This window comes from Rana temporaria, chromosome 7, assembly GCF_905171775.1.
Source record: "Rana temporaria chromosome 7, aRanTem1.1, whole genome shotgun sequence".
Classification (NCBI taxonomy): Eukaryota; Metazoa; Chordata; class Amphibia; order Anura; family Ranidae; genus Rana; species Rana temporaria.
The window spans coordinates 165,800,656-165,816,141 of NC_053495.1; the positions used below are offsets into that span (position 1 = coordinate 165,800,656).

The 15,486-nt window shown below is 43.7% G+C and overlaps 1 protein-coding gene across 1 annotated transcript in view; it reads left to right on the forward strand.

Moving 5' to 3' along the window:
- ASTN1 (astrotactin 1) overlaps positions 1 to 14,733 on the forward strand; it is a 796,876-nt gene extending 782,143 nt beyond the window's left edge. The window contains exons 22-23 of the mRNA XM_040360365.1: positions 9,228 to 9,411; positions 14,044 to 14,733. Of these exons, the coding sequence (XP_040216299.1) occupies positions 9,228 to 9,411; positions 14,044 to 14,281 (422 nt within the window). The 3' untranslated portion in view covers positions 14,282 to 14,733. The remainder of the gene's footprint in view (positions 1 to 9,227; positions 9,412 to 14,043) is intronic.
- The last annotated feature ends 753 nt before the right edge of the window (positions 14,734 to 15,486 follow it).

Sequence of the window (15,486 nt, forward strand, 5' to 3'; positions counted from 1 at the left end):
ATTTGCATACCCGACGCTGGTTTACGAGGCAAACTCCCCCCAGCGGCGGCTGTGGTACTGCATCCTAAGATCCGACAGTGTAAGTCCATTACACCTGTCGGATCTTCTGCCTATCTATGCGTAACTGATTCTATAAATCAGTCGCATAGTTAGAAACAGGGATACAACGGCGTATCAGGAGATACGCCGTCGTATCTCTTTTGTGAATCTGGCCCTTACTTTTTTGTTTCAATCGTTTTTATTGGTTTTAACATGGGTACAAGTACAATATGAACATTGTACGTCGCGCAACGACGTTACGGATTGACATCCCTTAGAGAGGGAAACAGAGTGTCATAGACAAATTAAAGGTAAACATCATATTTAAACATACACGCACTGTGGTCTCCGCCATCTCCCGGCCACCCCAAATGGGCTCTATTTGTGGTCCGGGAGGGGGGGGGGGACCGTCGTCGAATACAATTGGAGGGGGATAGCCCCCTCAAGGTGTGTAACAGCGCCTCAAAGGTTCACATACATTACATATAGACGGTGGTCACATTGTTCAGTCAAGAAGGGTCTGGATATCAACATCTAGGTCACATTACGTTTGGCTGTCATCGCAGTTCTAGAGCAGGTTACCCAGGGACCCCAGGCCAGACGGCACTTCGTGGTTTGGCCAGCGCTGGCCGCTGTCAAGGTTTCGTAGCTAAAGTGAAGGTCCACAAGGTCAATTACTTGGTCTATCGTCGGGGCCTTCTCTGATTTCCAAAGTCTTGTTAGACAGAGTCTTGCAGACAGTAAAATATGTGTAGTAACGTATCTAAGGGGAGAAGGTATGTCCTCAATGGTCAGGTTGAGTAACGCGAGAGCAGGAGATGGGAGCACCGGGTGTCTGGTGACGTTAGATATGAGATTGAAAGTGTTTTCCCAATATGTGTGGATGGAGAGGCAAGCCCAGAATGTGTGGAGCATGTCCCCTTTAAGGGAGCTACATCTCCAGCATAGATTGGAGGATTGGGGGTTGTATGATGCCAATCTATCCGGCGTCAGATACCACCGTAGAGAGATTTTTTGGGTAAGTTCCCAAAGTGCTGAACATTTTGTGGAGGTGTACACTGCCTGCAGTGCCCTCGACCATTGGTCAACGGAGAAGGTACAAGCCAAGTCGGCCTCCCAACGAAGGTGGGAGGGCGACTTGGAAAATTGGGTCTTCAAGTGCAGTAGATTGTAGAAGTGGGAGATTCCCTTAATGCGGGTGACTGGGTCCGTAAGGAACTTCCAGGTCTGTGGAGGAATGGCGTAAATGGGCAGAGGTATTGTCTTAATGCAGTGGCAGAGTCTCACATACGTGAAGAGTTCAGTAGAGGGGAGGTCAAACTCCTTCTGAAGCTGGGAGAAGGGTTTAGGTGCTGTGTCAAGTACTATCTGATTCAGGAATCGAATTCCCTTAAGGGTCCAGTGGGTCAAGGGCAGGTCCGGCGATAGATAGTGAAGGGATTCTAGGGGTATTTGGTCAGGCGAGGGAGAGGTGGTACAGGAAATATTTGTGACCAGCTTGTCCCAGGCTCTGGCCGTTGCTTTCATGGAGGGTGAGAGAGAGAACGGAACCGCCGCTCCCAGAGGGATACTCATGACCCAGTTTTTAAGGGAGGGGCGTGCGAGAGAGAGGCGTTCTATGTGTCCCCATGGTGATTTTGGACATGCACTGAACCATTCGGGCAGCTGAGCCAGAATGGCCGCGAGGTAGTAGTCCTCGAAGTCTATGGATCCCGCGCCCCCGGCTAGTTTATGCTTGATCAGTTTTGAGTGGGCACACCGAGGTCTTTTACCTTTCCAGAGATGTTGGTTGAGAATTGTTTGTAGGGACCTGAAAAAGGACGTAGGGAGTGGTATAGGTAGCGTTCTGAAAAAGTACAATATCTGTGGTAGGCAAAGCATTTTAAAGGCTGCCAGCCTACCCGACCATGAGAGTTCGTGTTGTGTGATGTGTTGGGAGTCCGAACGAATCTTGGCAAGGAGGGGCGGGAAGTTGGCTGAGAAGAGACGTTTAGTCGTGCGGGTCAGCTTGACCCCTAAGTAGGATATGTCATCGTCTGCCCAGGTGTACTGATGTTGTAACAGTAGGAGGTTCTTAGTCGTGGCGTCTAGGTTAATGTCGAGTATAAACGATTTGGTTGCATTTACCTTATAGTATGATATATTACTAAACCAATTAAGTATTTTCTGTACTTCAACCAGGGAAGAGACCGGATCAGTAAGGATTAAGATTACGTCATCCGCAAAGAGACTGAGTTTATGAGAGGTGTGTCCAATCTGCATACCGGAGATAGAGGGATTGTTTCTGATATGTGTTGCGAGGGGCTCCATGAGTAGGTTAAAGATGAGAGGGGAAAGGGGGCATCCTTGGCGTGTACCATTAGTGATGGGGAATGAGCGGGAGATCATATCTGCTGTGAACACTTGGGCTGAAGGGGCGGAATATAGAGCCATAATGGCATTGAAAATGAAACCCTGGAAGCCAAATAGTTGGAGCACAGACCTGAGATATGCCCAGTGTACTCTATCGAACGCCTTCTCTGCATCCAAGGAGAGGAGCAGAGAAGGCGTTCCCGTCGTTTCCGCATGGTGGATCAAGTTTAGTAATCTTCTAGTGGCATCTGATGCCTGTCTGCCCACAGTGAAACCAGCTTGGTCTCTATGGATGAGGGTGGGCATGACTGCTTTCAGTCTGTTCGCTATGGTTTTGGCGTATATTTTCAAATCCAGATTTAGCAACGAAATTGGGCGGAAATTTTGAGGTTTGTTCGGCTCCTTCCCTGGTTTCGGTATCGTTACTACAAGGGCATTTAAAACATCAGGCGCAAATTGAGAAGAGGAGGCAGCAGCTTTGAACATCTCGGTCATGTGGGGAGTCAGGTGGGCAGAAAATCTTTTGTAGTATTCCCCTGAAAAGCCGTCGGGGCCAGGGGCTTTGTTAGAGGGAAGTGATCTAATAGTCAGCGCAATTTCATGGGCTGTCAATGGAGCGTTGAGGGACGATAATTGATCACCGGTCAGAGTAGGCAGTCTAATGGCTTGGAGGAAACCGTTGATGTCGTCTGGCGTTGGTTGCGGGGTATGGGGGTCTTGCTGAAGATTGTACAGGTCTCTATAATAGTCACTAAAAGCGTTTGCTATATCTTGGGGATTCGTCAGGGATTCATTGGAGTGAGGGTGAAAAATTTGGGAGATATTGGTTTTGGTACGTCTATTCTTTAAACGGTTTGCAAGTCTCTTCCCGGCCTTATTGGACGTGGAATAGACAGTAGCCTTAACCTTCCTATGGAGATATTCGTAGGAGTGAAGGAGTAGCGTTCGGAGCTCTCTTCTCAGGGTCATGATTTGGTCAAGTAGGGAGGGGTGGGGGCACGACTTGTTTTTGGAGTCTAAGGATGCTATGTGAGACGTTAAGTCATCAATGCGTTGCGTCCTCTTCTTCTTATGCATAGATCCTATTTTCATAAGTACCCCTCTCATATACGCCTTGTGGGCCCTCCACAGTACCCCAGGGTCAGACACTGAGCCATTATTGAGTACAAAGAAATCATTGATGTGGCTCTCTATCTCTACGGCATATTCGTCGTGCTCTAAAATATAATTATTCGCTCTCCACAGGAAAGTGTTTTGGGGCCGAGCCGAGATTTCAATGGCAATCGAGATTGGGGCATGGTCTGACCAGGTGGCAGTGTGGATCGCCGAGGCTGACACTTGCTGTAAGAGCCATTTATCCGTTAGAAATAGATCGATTCGCGAGTACGAATTGTGTCTAGGGGAAAAAAAAGTGAAGTCCTTCTCAGTTCCATGATGACATCTCCAGATGTCAAACAAGTTATGGGACGAAATAATTTTTTTCAACGGGGAGTCTCGCCGTCCGGTTGCAGCTGTGGTGTCAAGGAGGGAATCAGGAGCAAGATTAAAGTCTCCCCCTATGATCAGGTGACCTTGCTGTATTGGTGTGAGTGTCCTTAAGACTTTGTGGAGGAATTGCCTCTGGTGGGTGTTTGGGGCATACACGTTGACCAGGGTGAACGTTTTCTTGTCAATGGTGCAAACCAAAAATATATAGCGGCCTTCAGGGTCTAGTACTACGTTCAGGGGCCTGAAGTCAATGGAGTTGTGGATCGCTACCATGACTCCTCTGGTTTTAGTAGCGTGGGATGCATGGTAGACATGTGGAAAGTGAGGGTTATTGCATAGGTGAACGTCCGCTTGGAGGAGGTGCGTCTCCTGAGCAAAGATAATGTCACCATGAAGAGCCTTCACGGTTTTCCATAATGAGTGTCTTTTGGCCGGGTGATTAAGCCCATTAACGTTCAGCGAAATGAGGTTGAGTGGCATCCTGGGTAGACAGTGCAGGTGTGCAGGAAATAAACACTTACAGTTAGGTGCTCTCTTCGGCGGTGGAACGAAACAGGAGGACAGTCAGTAGGAGACCAGAGAAGGACAGGACTCAGCTGCGGAATTGAGGTCAGAACTGCGGATAGAACAACATGTTACCACAAAAGGAAAAAAAACAATATCTTGGTAGTATGTGAGTAGAGTCGTGAATCATTAGAAGCACACCAGAGCAAAAGAGGAAACGAAACTGCAAAGTTAAAGGGAACTATCCCTCAGGGAGGAGGATAACTTGATGAGGGAACTAAGTGCTATAAGCTGAGCGGCACCACCTTCCGGAGGCAGTGCTTCAAGGGAGGTGGGGTTGATCTCAACCACGACCTCCGTCAGGGGCAGAACAGTCCAACACAACAGGAGCTGAATAAACTCAGGGAAGGCTCAATCAGGACCCATGGGAGAGGGGTCGTAGTTAGTGGCCCGTTGTCGATCATTGCTTCATGCCATATCCACATTGTTAGGGTGCGGGTTCAGGTTCCGGCGGGGAGAGTTGCGGTCTTCGCGAGGCGGGAGCGGTGCGGGGGGCTCAGGCAGTATGCCCCAGGTGCGTAGGAGGTGTATGCCTTTATCGAGGTCGGCGACCACATGAGATTTTCCGTTTTTGGTGATGATTAGCGAGGCTGGATATCTCCACTTGTACTGGATGCTGTGATTTTGGAGACCCTTGGTGACTGGGCTCAATTGCCTCCGCATTTGGAGGGTATACTTTGAGAGGTCAGGAAACAGCTGGAGATCCGTAAACGGAGCTGGTAGCGGTGTCTTAGATTTAACACCAAACATGAGCCGTTCCTTAACATGGAAAAAGTGTATGCGCATCAACACATCCCTGGGTACTGAGGCGGCAAGATGGGACGGTTTTGCGATCCTGTGGATCCGATCAATAATTATGTCGCGGGGAGGTGCGTCCGGGAGTACGAGGTGTATGAGTTCCTTGGCGTACTTAGGGAGATCTGCAGGAAGTATGGATTCAGGGACCCCTCTAAGTTTCACGTTGTTCCTGCGAGATCGGTCTTCTAAATCTGCGAGTTTACTGCGCATCCACGTTTGCTCCTCTCTGACAGCCTCATATACATCAATCATGTCATTTACTGTTGAGGTACAGTCAGTCATACTGGTTTCTACGTGGGAAATTCTTTCCCCCAGGGAGTGGATGTCTGAGTTAACCTTAGTGAAAAGGGAGGATAGGTCAGTCATCAGGGAGGATTGTAAAGATAGGAGCATGTCTTTTAATGTAGAGTCCAGCACAGGTTGGCCTGAAGTGGGGAAAGAGGCCACTGAGGAGTGTAAGGCCTGGTTGGACAGAAAAGCCGGGGCCTCAATTAATGCTATGGCCTGCCGCTCCGGCGGCGCATCCAGCCGCATCTTAGCCTTAGCCGGGCTGCTGGTGAGGGGGTCTCTGTCCAGGGGGCGATCGGAGGATACAGGGGGGGACTGGCTGCCTGATCTGATCGGATTAATGCCTGTGGCATTGTCATGCGTGTCCCGCAGCGCGGCGCGGCCGGCGCCATTACTGTCGTCACTGACCTTCCCCGCCGGCTTGAAGGAGAACGCCGTCAGTTTCTGCGGCTTGTATTCAGTAAGCCTCTTCCTGGACATGTTCTCCGGGGTCCAGGGTATGTCAGGAGGACGGATGGCTGTGGATGGAGTCGTTGAGAGGGCCGTTGTGGCTGTGTTGCTCTCCCTGGGCTGATGAGCTGTGAGATTAGGCTGCCATCTTCAGCTCCGGTCGGCCACGCCCCCCTGGCCCTTACTTTTTAACAAAGTATATGTTCTTCTAAAATTGCATTGGAATAACGTTATATTGCCAATTTAGCTCATTGGCGACCTATTTGAACAAAATAAATGTTTGGCTGACTGAAATAGACCTTACCTGGGAGAACTGCACTTTTGTTAGGTATTAATAACTTTGCTGTAAAATTCCCCTATGTCATGTAGGGATGGGCAATTCCATTACCTAAAGAGTTTAGCAAGAAAGTCAAGATTAGATCATATTTTCCACCTCAGTGAATTGTGATTTTAAAAATTATGGTTTGTCATGACAGTTGAGAAGAACTTCTTCTCAACTCACAAAAATAACGTATTAAGCGGTCACTGTAGAGACTAGAAGAGCTATGGGCCAGATTAAAGCGGGGGTTCACCCTATCGACAGGAAAAAAAAAAAAAAATTTTCTTTTACCTTTAAATCAGGCACTGTAGCGCGAGCTACAGTATGCCTGTCCCGAATTTTTTCCCCCCATACTCACCTTGTAGTCGTCCATCGAAGATACCGGGGAATGGGCGTGCCTCTGGAGACGGAGGATGATTGACGGCCGGCTCTGGCGCGTCACGCTTCTCCGGAAATAGCCGAAATAGGCTTGGTCTTCACGACGCGTGCGCATAGCCTGTGCGCACGCGCCGTGAAGAGCCGAGACCTACTCCGGCTGTCTTCGGGGAGAGTGACGTGCCAGGGCCGGCCGTCAATCATCCTCCCTCTCCATAGGCACGCCCATTCCCCGCGGGAGCCGAAATCTACGATGGACGACTACGAGGTGAGTACGGGGTTAAAAAAATCGGGACAGGCATACTGTAGCTCGCGCTACAATGCCTGTCTCGATGCTAACATCATGTGGGTCAGGGTGAACTACCGCTTTAAGGTAGAATCGCGGCGGCGTAACGTATCGTAGATACGTTACACTGCCGCAATTTTTCATCGCAAGTGCCTGATTCACCAAGCACTTGCGTGAAAAATGGGCGTGTGCCATTTAAATTAGGCGCTCTCCCGTGCCGGACCTACTGCGCATGCGCCGTTTCGAAATTCCCGCCGTGCTTTGCGCGCAGTGACGTCATTTTTTCGAACGGCGACGCGCGTAGCGTAATTTCGTACTCCCGGACGGCTTACGCAAACGACGTGAATTTTTAAATTTCGACGCGGGAACGACGCCCATACTTTATACAGCAATACGTTTGCTGTGTAAAGTTAAGGCACCAAAAACGACGACTAACTTTGCGACGGGAAACTAGACTAGCGGCGACGTAGCGAACGCGAAAATCCGTCGTGGATCGCCGTAACTCCTAATTTGCATACCCGACGCTGGTTTACAACGCGAACTCCCCCCAGCGGCGGCCGTGGTACTGCATCATAAGATCCGACAGTGTAAAACAATTACACCTGTCGGATCTTAGGGATATCTATGCGTAACTGATTCTATGAATCAGTTGCATAGATACTCTGCGAGATACTCTGCGATATCTCGACTGTGAATCTGGCCCTATATCTATAGATAGGGCAATGTTTATAATTGTAATTGTAAATGTATTTTTTTTTATATTTTGAATAACATTTTATTTTTTTAAATGTTTTTCATATATATATATATATATATATTATTCAGCATAGTACTATATATAATATATAAAATAACATACAAATCATAGGATATAATGGGAAGCTTGCGTCTTTCACCCACTGCAACCAATCACAACCCTTTCTAATTTTTTTGGTCCAGCACTAAAAAAAATACCAATATATTCTGTTTGGCTGGTACTACATACTAAAGTTTAATGTGTGAATACAGTCCAGTTATAATACACTATATAACCAAAAGTATTGGGACACCTGCCTTTACACGCACATGGACTTTAATGGAATCCCAGTCTTAGTCTGTAGGATTCAATATTGATTTGGCCCACCCTTTGCAGCTATACTAGCTTCAACTCTTCTGGGAAGGCTGTCCACAAGGTTTAGGTGTGTGTCTATGGGAATGTTTTATCATTCTTCCAGAAGTCCTGATCTCAACCCAATAGAACACCTTTGGGGTGAATTAGAGCGGAGACTGCGAGCCAGGTCTTCTCTCCGACATCAGTACTTGACCTCACAAATGCGCTTTAGGAAGAATGGTCAAACATTCCCATAGACACACTTCTAGACCTTGTGGACACTCTTCCTAGAAGAGTTGAAGCTGTTATAGCTGCAAAGGGTGGGCCAACTCAATATTGAACACTGTGGACTAAGACTGGAGTGCTTGTGTGCGCGTAATTACAGGTGTCTCTATACTTTTGGTAATATAGTGTATTTGGTAAAGATCGGATCCCGTTATAATATGAACAACTTTTGTTCTATAAAGTTTTCCTGTACTATTATGAAAAGTTAGATAATCTGTGCTGCACTCGGTTCCATAGCTGCAGGAAGTGTAAACCATAGGACTCCTGGGTTTCTATGGTAGCTTCCAGCTACTGATTGTGTAATGAGCCCCCAATGACTGATTCATATTCAGCAACTTATCATACAAGGGGCCTTTGAAAACGACAAGCTTGATTACTTATCCCAGATATGTTTCTGCCTCATGAAATCCCCAAATGCCTAAAATTGTTCTAGCAGTAGCAACTGCAAACGGATTGCTTGGCAATTCTAATTAATTAAATGTTATAAATTGCTTGAATGTTCTTCCTCCAGTTGCATGACCTTAACTGCTATATTTTGTATATTCAGTGATATTTGTTACAGCGATTCCTGCAGTTTAGCTGCTTTGGCAACCAATTAAATATAATTAAGACTGAAGTTAATAAACTGTTAAAGATGATAAAGAACGTTTAGAATGGGTTATTATTTTGTTTCGGTGCCTCGGTTCTATATTTTCTGTTGCACTTTTAATTTCTGCTGTTAAAAAAATTAATGAGTTTGAGAAAGGCAGCAAGTATTAAGAGATGATCCGAGTCACTATAGACTCCTTTGTGGTCATAATAAAGATGAAGATGGAGATGAGTTGAAAAGCATGGGCCATTAAGAATGAAATGTATATTACACTTTCTGAGCTGATAACTTTAATTTCCCACAGAGGTTGCTGATAAAATCTACAACCTTTTCAACGGCTACACCAGCGGTAAAGAACAACAAACGGCATACAACACACTGCTGGAACTTGGCTCCCCCAGCCTGCACCGTGTACGTTTTCACTACAACCAGCACTTTCAGAGTTTTGGGGAGTTCAACTGGCGTTGTGAGGATGAGCTTGGTCCAAGGTACCTCTTTTTTATTATATACATTTAATGTAATTTTGATGTATTTAATGTCCTCATAGTTTAGGTGCCCATAAACATGAAGGGGCGGTTGGAAGATCCAAACAATGAACAATCTCTATTTAGAATTATAGGCACTCAGACCTGAAGGCTGGTACAGGCCAAGTCTATGGATAGATATTAAAGACCATTCTTTGGATGCAGTTATGTACAGTCAGATCAGGGAATGTTCTGTCTGTAGGCTTAACCTGATGCCTGTTCATTTCATGAACAATGAATTTGTTGGATGAATTTGAATGGCCAGTGACTTTTGGTTTTCCATGTGACTGCATGGTGTCTACAGCACTTGTCCATCCTCCTCCATAATCCCCAAAATCCATGTATATAAGATGCAAAATTGTGTTTGCATGTGCATTGTGCACTAAGGTGTTTACAGAAAATGGCCGTCATCTTCATACACTTCCATTGTGTATGTTTTGTTTTTTTCCAGTGTACAAATATGTGTGACTCTGATCCTCTTTTGAATTAACAATGGCAATAGTATATTCAAAGAAAGTCCAACCTGTCAAATTCACTCTTCTGTGAACATTAATAAGTGTGCATCCAGAAATTCTTAAATAGGAAAAAAGTAAAAAGTGCTCAAATCATAAGGTACACATGTGAATTATAAATGTCCATGCAATAGGTGAAACCAGCAGGAGAATATTCCAATCGGGGTGTCCACCACCATTTACAAAACATTTTACCGGATCACCATGATCTCTAAATACATAGAGATCAAGCAACATTTAAAAGTAAAAAGGCCACGAGGAAATGCAGTCTAGCTCAGCACATCCAACTCCTTGGTTAATGGACCAAGTCAAGTAGGAGGCAATCACAGCGGCATATATTGATTTAATAATTCAGGAGCCAACAAACAATATACAGAATGTATATGAATCACCGCGCTACCTAAAATAACATATAAATGGCAGCCAACACCACAGAATGAGATCAATTCTGCAGGCATAAACATATAAAACAAAAAAGTGTAGCGCTAATTATATGTGAAATAACCAAGAAATGAATCTTAGAAACGTAAATAGATGACACCAAAAGTGTTCAAATGTCCATATATATGAATCAAAATTCACTGGAATAGTACTGTAAAGTCCCATAGAAGATTCAAAAAATAGTCCAACAAATTGTGATATAGTGTTGAAAATATAAAGTGACGATGTGCCAAAAAAATCCACCACCTATGTAAATTGAGGCTTACCAGATTGCGTGGACCCAAATAAGCGTATACTTAATGGGTCATGAAGGCTAGAAATAATGGTGTCCCGATTCCAGAGCTGTCTTTAGTAAGATGCAGGAAGGTGATTTCCAGTACAATGGGGTAAATGATAAACCAGAGGGAGGGATCATCCCAATATCAGCCAGTAGTGATATAGGCTTAAGCCAACATTAGCAATGCAACAACTCAGCATATGTAGGAGAGAAAAAAGAGAAAAAAACGAAGATGCACATATTGTAAAACTGTGGATAACTGGTTTACTTGGCAGCAAAAAAGTTTGAAGTTTACACTCACATTTCAGTAGAGTTATATCAGGGACCCGCTGACCTTACTGCTTACTTTGTTACATGCCTGATATAACTCTACTGAAATGTGAGTGTAAACTTCAAACTTTTTTGCTGCCAAGTAAACCAGTTATCCACAGTTTTACACTATGTTGCATTTCAGTGGTAGTCACAGTATCCCCTACATGCCATAGCCCATCCATGCAAATGTATATATGCATCCATAGATGGCAAAAAGGGGAGACAGGGGAACAGATCACGGAAAAGGGGGGGGGAGAGGGGAGGGGAGGTGGGGTGGGGGAAGAGAGAAGAAGGATGAAAAGGGAGAGAAGGAAATGGCCAGATGGGGGGGGGGGGTGGGCATTGAAGACTTACACTGAGGCGCCTTAGAGAGAAATCGCCATAAGTACAGCCACCCGGGGAACGCACTTCCCGTGCTATGAGAGTGCGTATTGGTGAACACAAGCGGGATATCCTTAAGACTAGAGTGAAATACCCGGTCCCTAGACATTTTGTAGAAGCTCACCTTGGTGACCCTTCTGGCATGAAAGCTTTTTCATTGAGTCGATCACTGGAGACCTAGATAGGGGTAGGAGGCACCAGAGGCTTTGTAAACGGGAAGCATATTGGATATTCACCAAGATAATACTTTATTGAACTATATGATGAACTTTCTATATACTGTATGTATTGTTGTATGTGATTTGCACATAACTTTTTGGGACTATCAGGTGCATCTCATAAAGTTAGAATATCATCAAAAAGTTTATTTATTTGAGTAATTCAATTAAAAAAGTGAAACTCGTATATTTTATATAGATGTGTTACACACAAAGTGCTATATTTCAAGCATTTCTTTATTTTCATTTAGATGATTATGGCTTATGGCTAGTGAAAACCCCAAATTCAGTATCGCATACAATTCTAATATTACATAAGACCATTAAAAAAAGGATTAATACAGAAATGTTGGCTTACGGAAAAGTATGTCCATATACAGTACAGTATGCACTCAATATTTGGTCGGGGCTCCTTTTTCATGAATTACTGCACCAATGTGGCGTGGTATGGAGGCGATCAGCCTGTGGCACTGCTGAGGTGTTATGGAAGCCCAGGTTTCTTTGATAGAGGCTTTCAGCTCATCTGCATGGTTGGGTCTGGTGTCTCTCATCTTCCTCTTGACAATATCCCACAGATTCTATAGGCAAGTTTGCTGGCCAATCAAGTACAGTGATACCATGATTAATAAACTAGGTATTGGTACTTTTGGCAGTGCGGGCAGGTGCCAAGTCCTGCTGGAAAATTAAATCAGCATCTCCATAAAGCTGATCAGAAGAGGAAAGCATGATGTGGTCTAGAATTTCCTGGTAGAGAGCTGCACTGACTTTGGACTTGATAAAACACAGTGGACCAACACCAGCAGATGACATGGCTTCACAAATCATCACAGACTGTGGAAAATGTTGCATTTCATTTGGAAATCAAGATCCCAGAGTCTGGAGAAAGAGTGGAGAGGCACAGAATCTAAGTTTCATGAGGCCCAGTGTGAAATTTCCACAGTGAGTGATGATTTGGGGGGCCATGTCTTCTGCTGGGTTTGGTCCACTGTGTTTTATCAAGTCCAAAGTCAGCGCAGCCCTCTCAGGAAATTCTAGATCACTTCATGCTTCCCTCTGCTGACCAGCTATAAAGAGATGTTGATTTCATGTTTCAGTAGGACTTGGCACCTACCCACACTGCCAAAGGTTTCACTACCTGGTTTTATTATCATGGTATCACTGTGCTTGATTGGCCAGTAAACTGGACTGACCTAAACCCCTCAGAGAATCTGTGAGGTATTGTCAAGAGAAAGATGAGAGACACCTGACCCCACAATGCAGATGAGCTGAAGGCCGCTATCAAAGAAACCCAGGCTTCAATAACACCTCAGCAGTGCCACAGGCTGATCGCCTGCATACCACGCCGCATTGGTGCAGTAATTCATGAAAAATTAGCCCCGACCAAGTATTGAGTGCATACTGTACTGTACATAGAAATACTTTCAGTAAGCCAACATTTCTGTATACATTTTTTTTTAATTGGTCTTATGTAATAATCATATTTTTTGAGATACAAAATTTTGTCTTTTCGCTAGCTATAAGTCAAAATCATCAAAATTAAAAGAAAGAAATGCTTAAAATATATTACTCCATGTAACACATCTATATAAAATATATGAGTTTCACTTTTTTAATTGAATTACTCAAATAAATTAACTTTTTGATGATATTCAAATTTTATGAGGTGCACCTGTATGTTAAAAAAAATTCCATTAAAAATCATGAATTAAATGTATATAAAAAATTGTGACAACCGATAAAAAGTGCTAGGTGATAGTCCCAAAAAGTTATGTTCAAATCACATATAACAGTACATATATAGAAAGTTCATCATAAACTTCAATAAAGTGTTTTCTTATGACTTTCCATAAAAGTGCTTGCTGTGATGATAGAATCAGAAATAGTGTCTTAATGATGAGAAACACCACAAATCCATGCTAACACGTGAGCTCACACTGCACTTACCAGAAAAATGTGACCCCTTTTCTCAAAGGTGAAACGCTTTAGTTAAGTGAATCCCCCGAAAAGGAGCTGTTTTTATTTCTCCCTCGATATCATGGGTATTTTAGTGCATCATAAAGGGCATTCCTGTATCTTTAATACCCCATAGGTTAGGGGGAGACATGAAAGTTTATCTCATAGTGTAGTATTTAAAACTTTTATTCCAGAAAAATACATTTACATTGTAGCAATAAAAATCAGCATCAATGAAAAGTCCAGTACCACAGATTTGCGTTCCACCTACGTTCCAGAAGGTGGAAGTGATGTGTACCAGAAGGTCTCGCCCATGTGTTTTGGTATTGCCAGTTTGTACCTTCTGGTTAATAGGAAGATGAAAACGTGAGCAACATTTCCTGGTGTCAGTTATGAAAACTTGTCTCGGGTGCACATTGAGCATTTTCCATTTCTTTTACTAAATAAAATACTGTCATCATCTCTAACAGTAGATAAAACCAATGTTTTTCCATCTTTTCAGGAAAGCTGGCTTAGTACTATCTCAGCTGGATGTCTTGAGTCCTCGGTGCAGCTATCTTTTGGGAGAACCGCGTATCAGCCTGAGACGTTCTTCCTTGCGATATTTGGCCTGCCGCTACAATGAGCCAAAACCTCATGCATTAAACTGGACAGAACTGAGTAAAGACCTGCGAAAGAACTGCGAGGAGCAAATATTAATTGTATTGAGCAATGACTATGGAGACAGCAAAGACTACTGAAGGTCACTGGTACTTCGACCAGTACCAGGACTCAGGAACAGACAGTGCTTGAAAAAAAAAAGAATTAGACACTGTATAAAATGAGACCACTGAAGCTCTCACTGATGAACTAAAAGCAGAAGATAATCGACTGCCACCCGTTTGCTTGTTGAGTCGACGTTTTTGACAAGAGATCTGGTGGAAATCTACATGATGGTGCACTACACAAAAAACAAGCATTATAAATGAGCCCCAGTATCCTTCTGTATTGTCCTTCTTATTTAATGGCCTACAGTATTTTCCAAATGTCTCTGACATGACTTAGTAAATAGTGGCAACAGCTGTGTAACTTAGACTTTAAGTCATAGGAATGTTTGCCTTATTATTTTATGAGGTCAGTGCAATGTAAAAATGTATAGGAATGTCAAGAAGTTACAACGGCTTGCCATTCCAAAATATAGTTGTAGAAAGAATCTGTGTTTTAAATGGATGAGTAATGTGGGACATAGAAGAACATGCCATATTATACACGCACATATCCTCACTTTTGGCTAGAACAGCTGCCTAAATAACTGTACTAGAAACGTATTCAATTAGTTCAGTAATTACCCTACACCTATTGCCCACACTTTGCCTCACTTTCCTTCAGTCTAAAATAGCTTGAGGTCCATTCACACAGTGCCTAATTCTCATTGGGGAGGGTTACTTATCAGTGTCTTCCTGCTGAAAAACAGATAAAACATACTAGCAGTTCTGCCCTTGGAAGATAATCGTGATGCTTAGGCTCACTAAAATTACTGACATGTTATAGCCAAGTCTTTGTTTACCAGGAAACCTTAAAATGTTATTTTTTCAGTAATTAGAAGATAAGAATGTTTAAGAAAATGTGGAATGGGTGATATTTCATAAAGTAGAATTAATTTTGGTAAGGCATAGAACAAAATCTTTGTATTGCAAATTTCATTAGAAATATATCCACCCAGAAACAGTAGCAAATTTAAACAAGTCAGGGCTCTGGTTGGTGCTCAACAAAATTGGCAAATTCTATCATTTAGTACTTAGTGTTATATACCAGCACTTAGGAAAAACCAAAATCAATCATGACAAAAAATATTTAGGGCCAGATCCAAGTAGCGCGGCGCTTCTTTACGTCTGGCGTAGTGTATCTCAGATATACACTATGCCGCCGTAACTTACAGCGTATTTCCCGTATCCACAAAGAATTC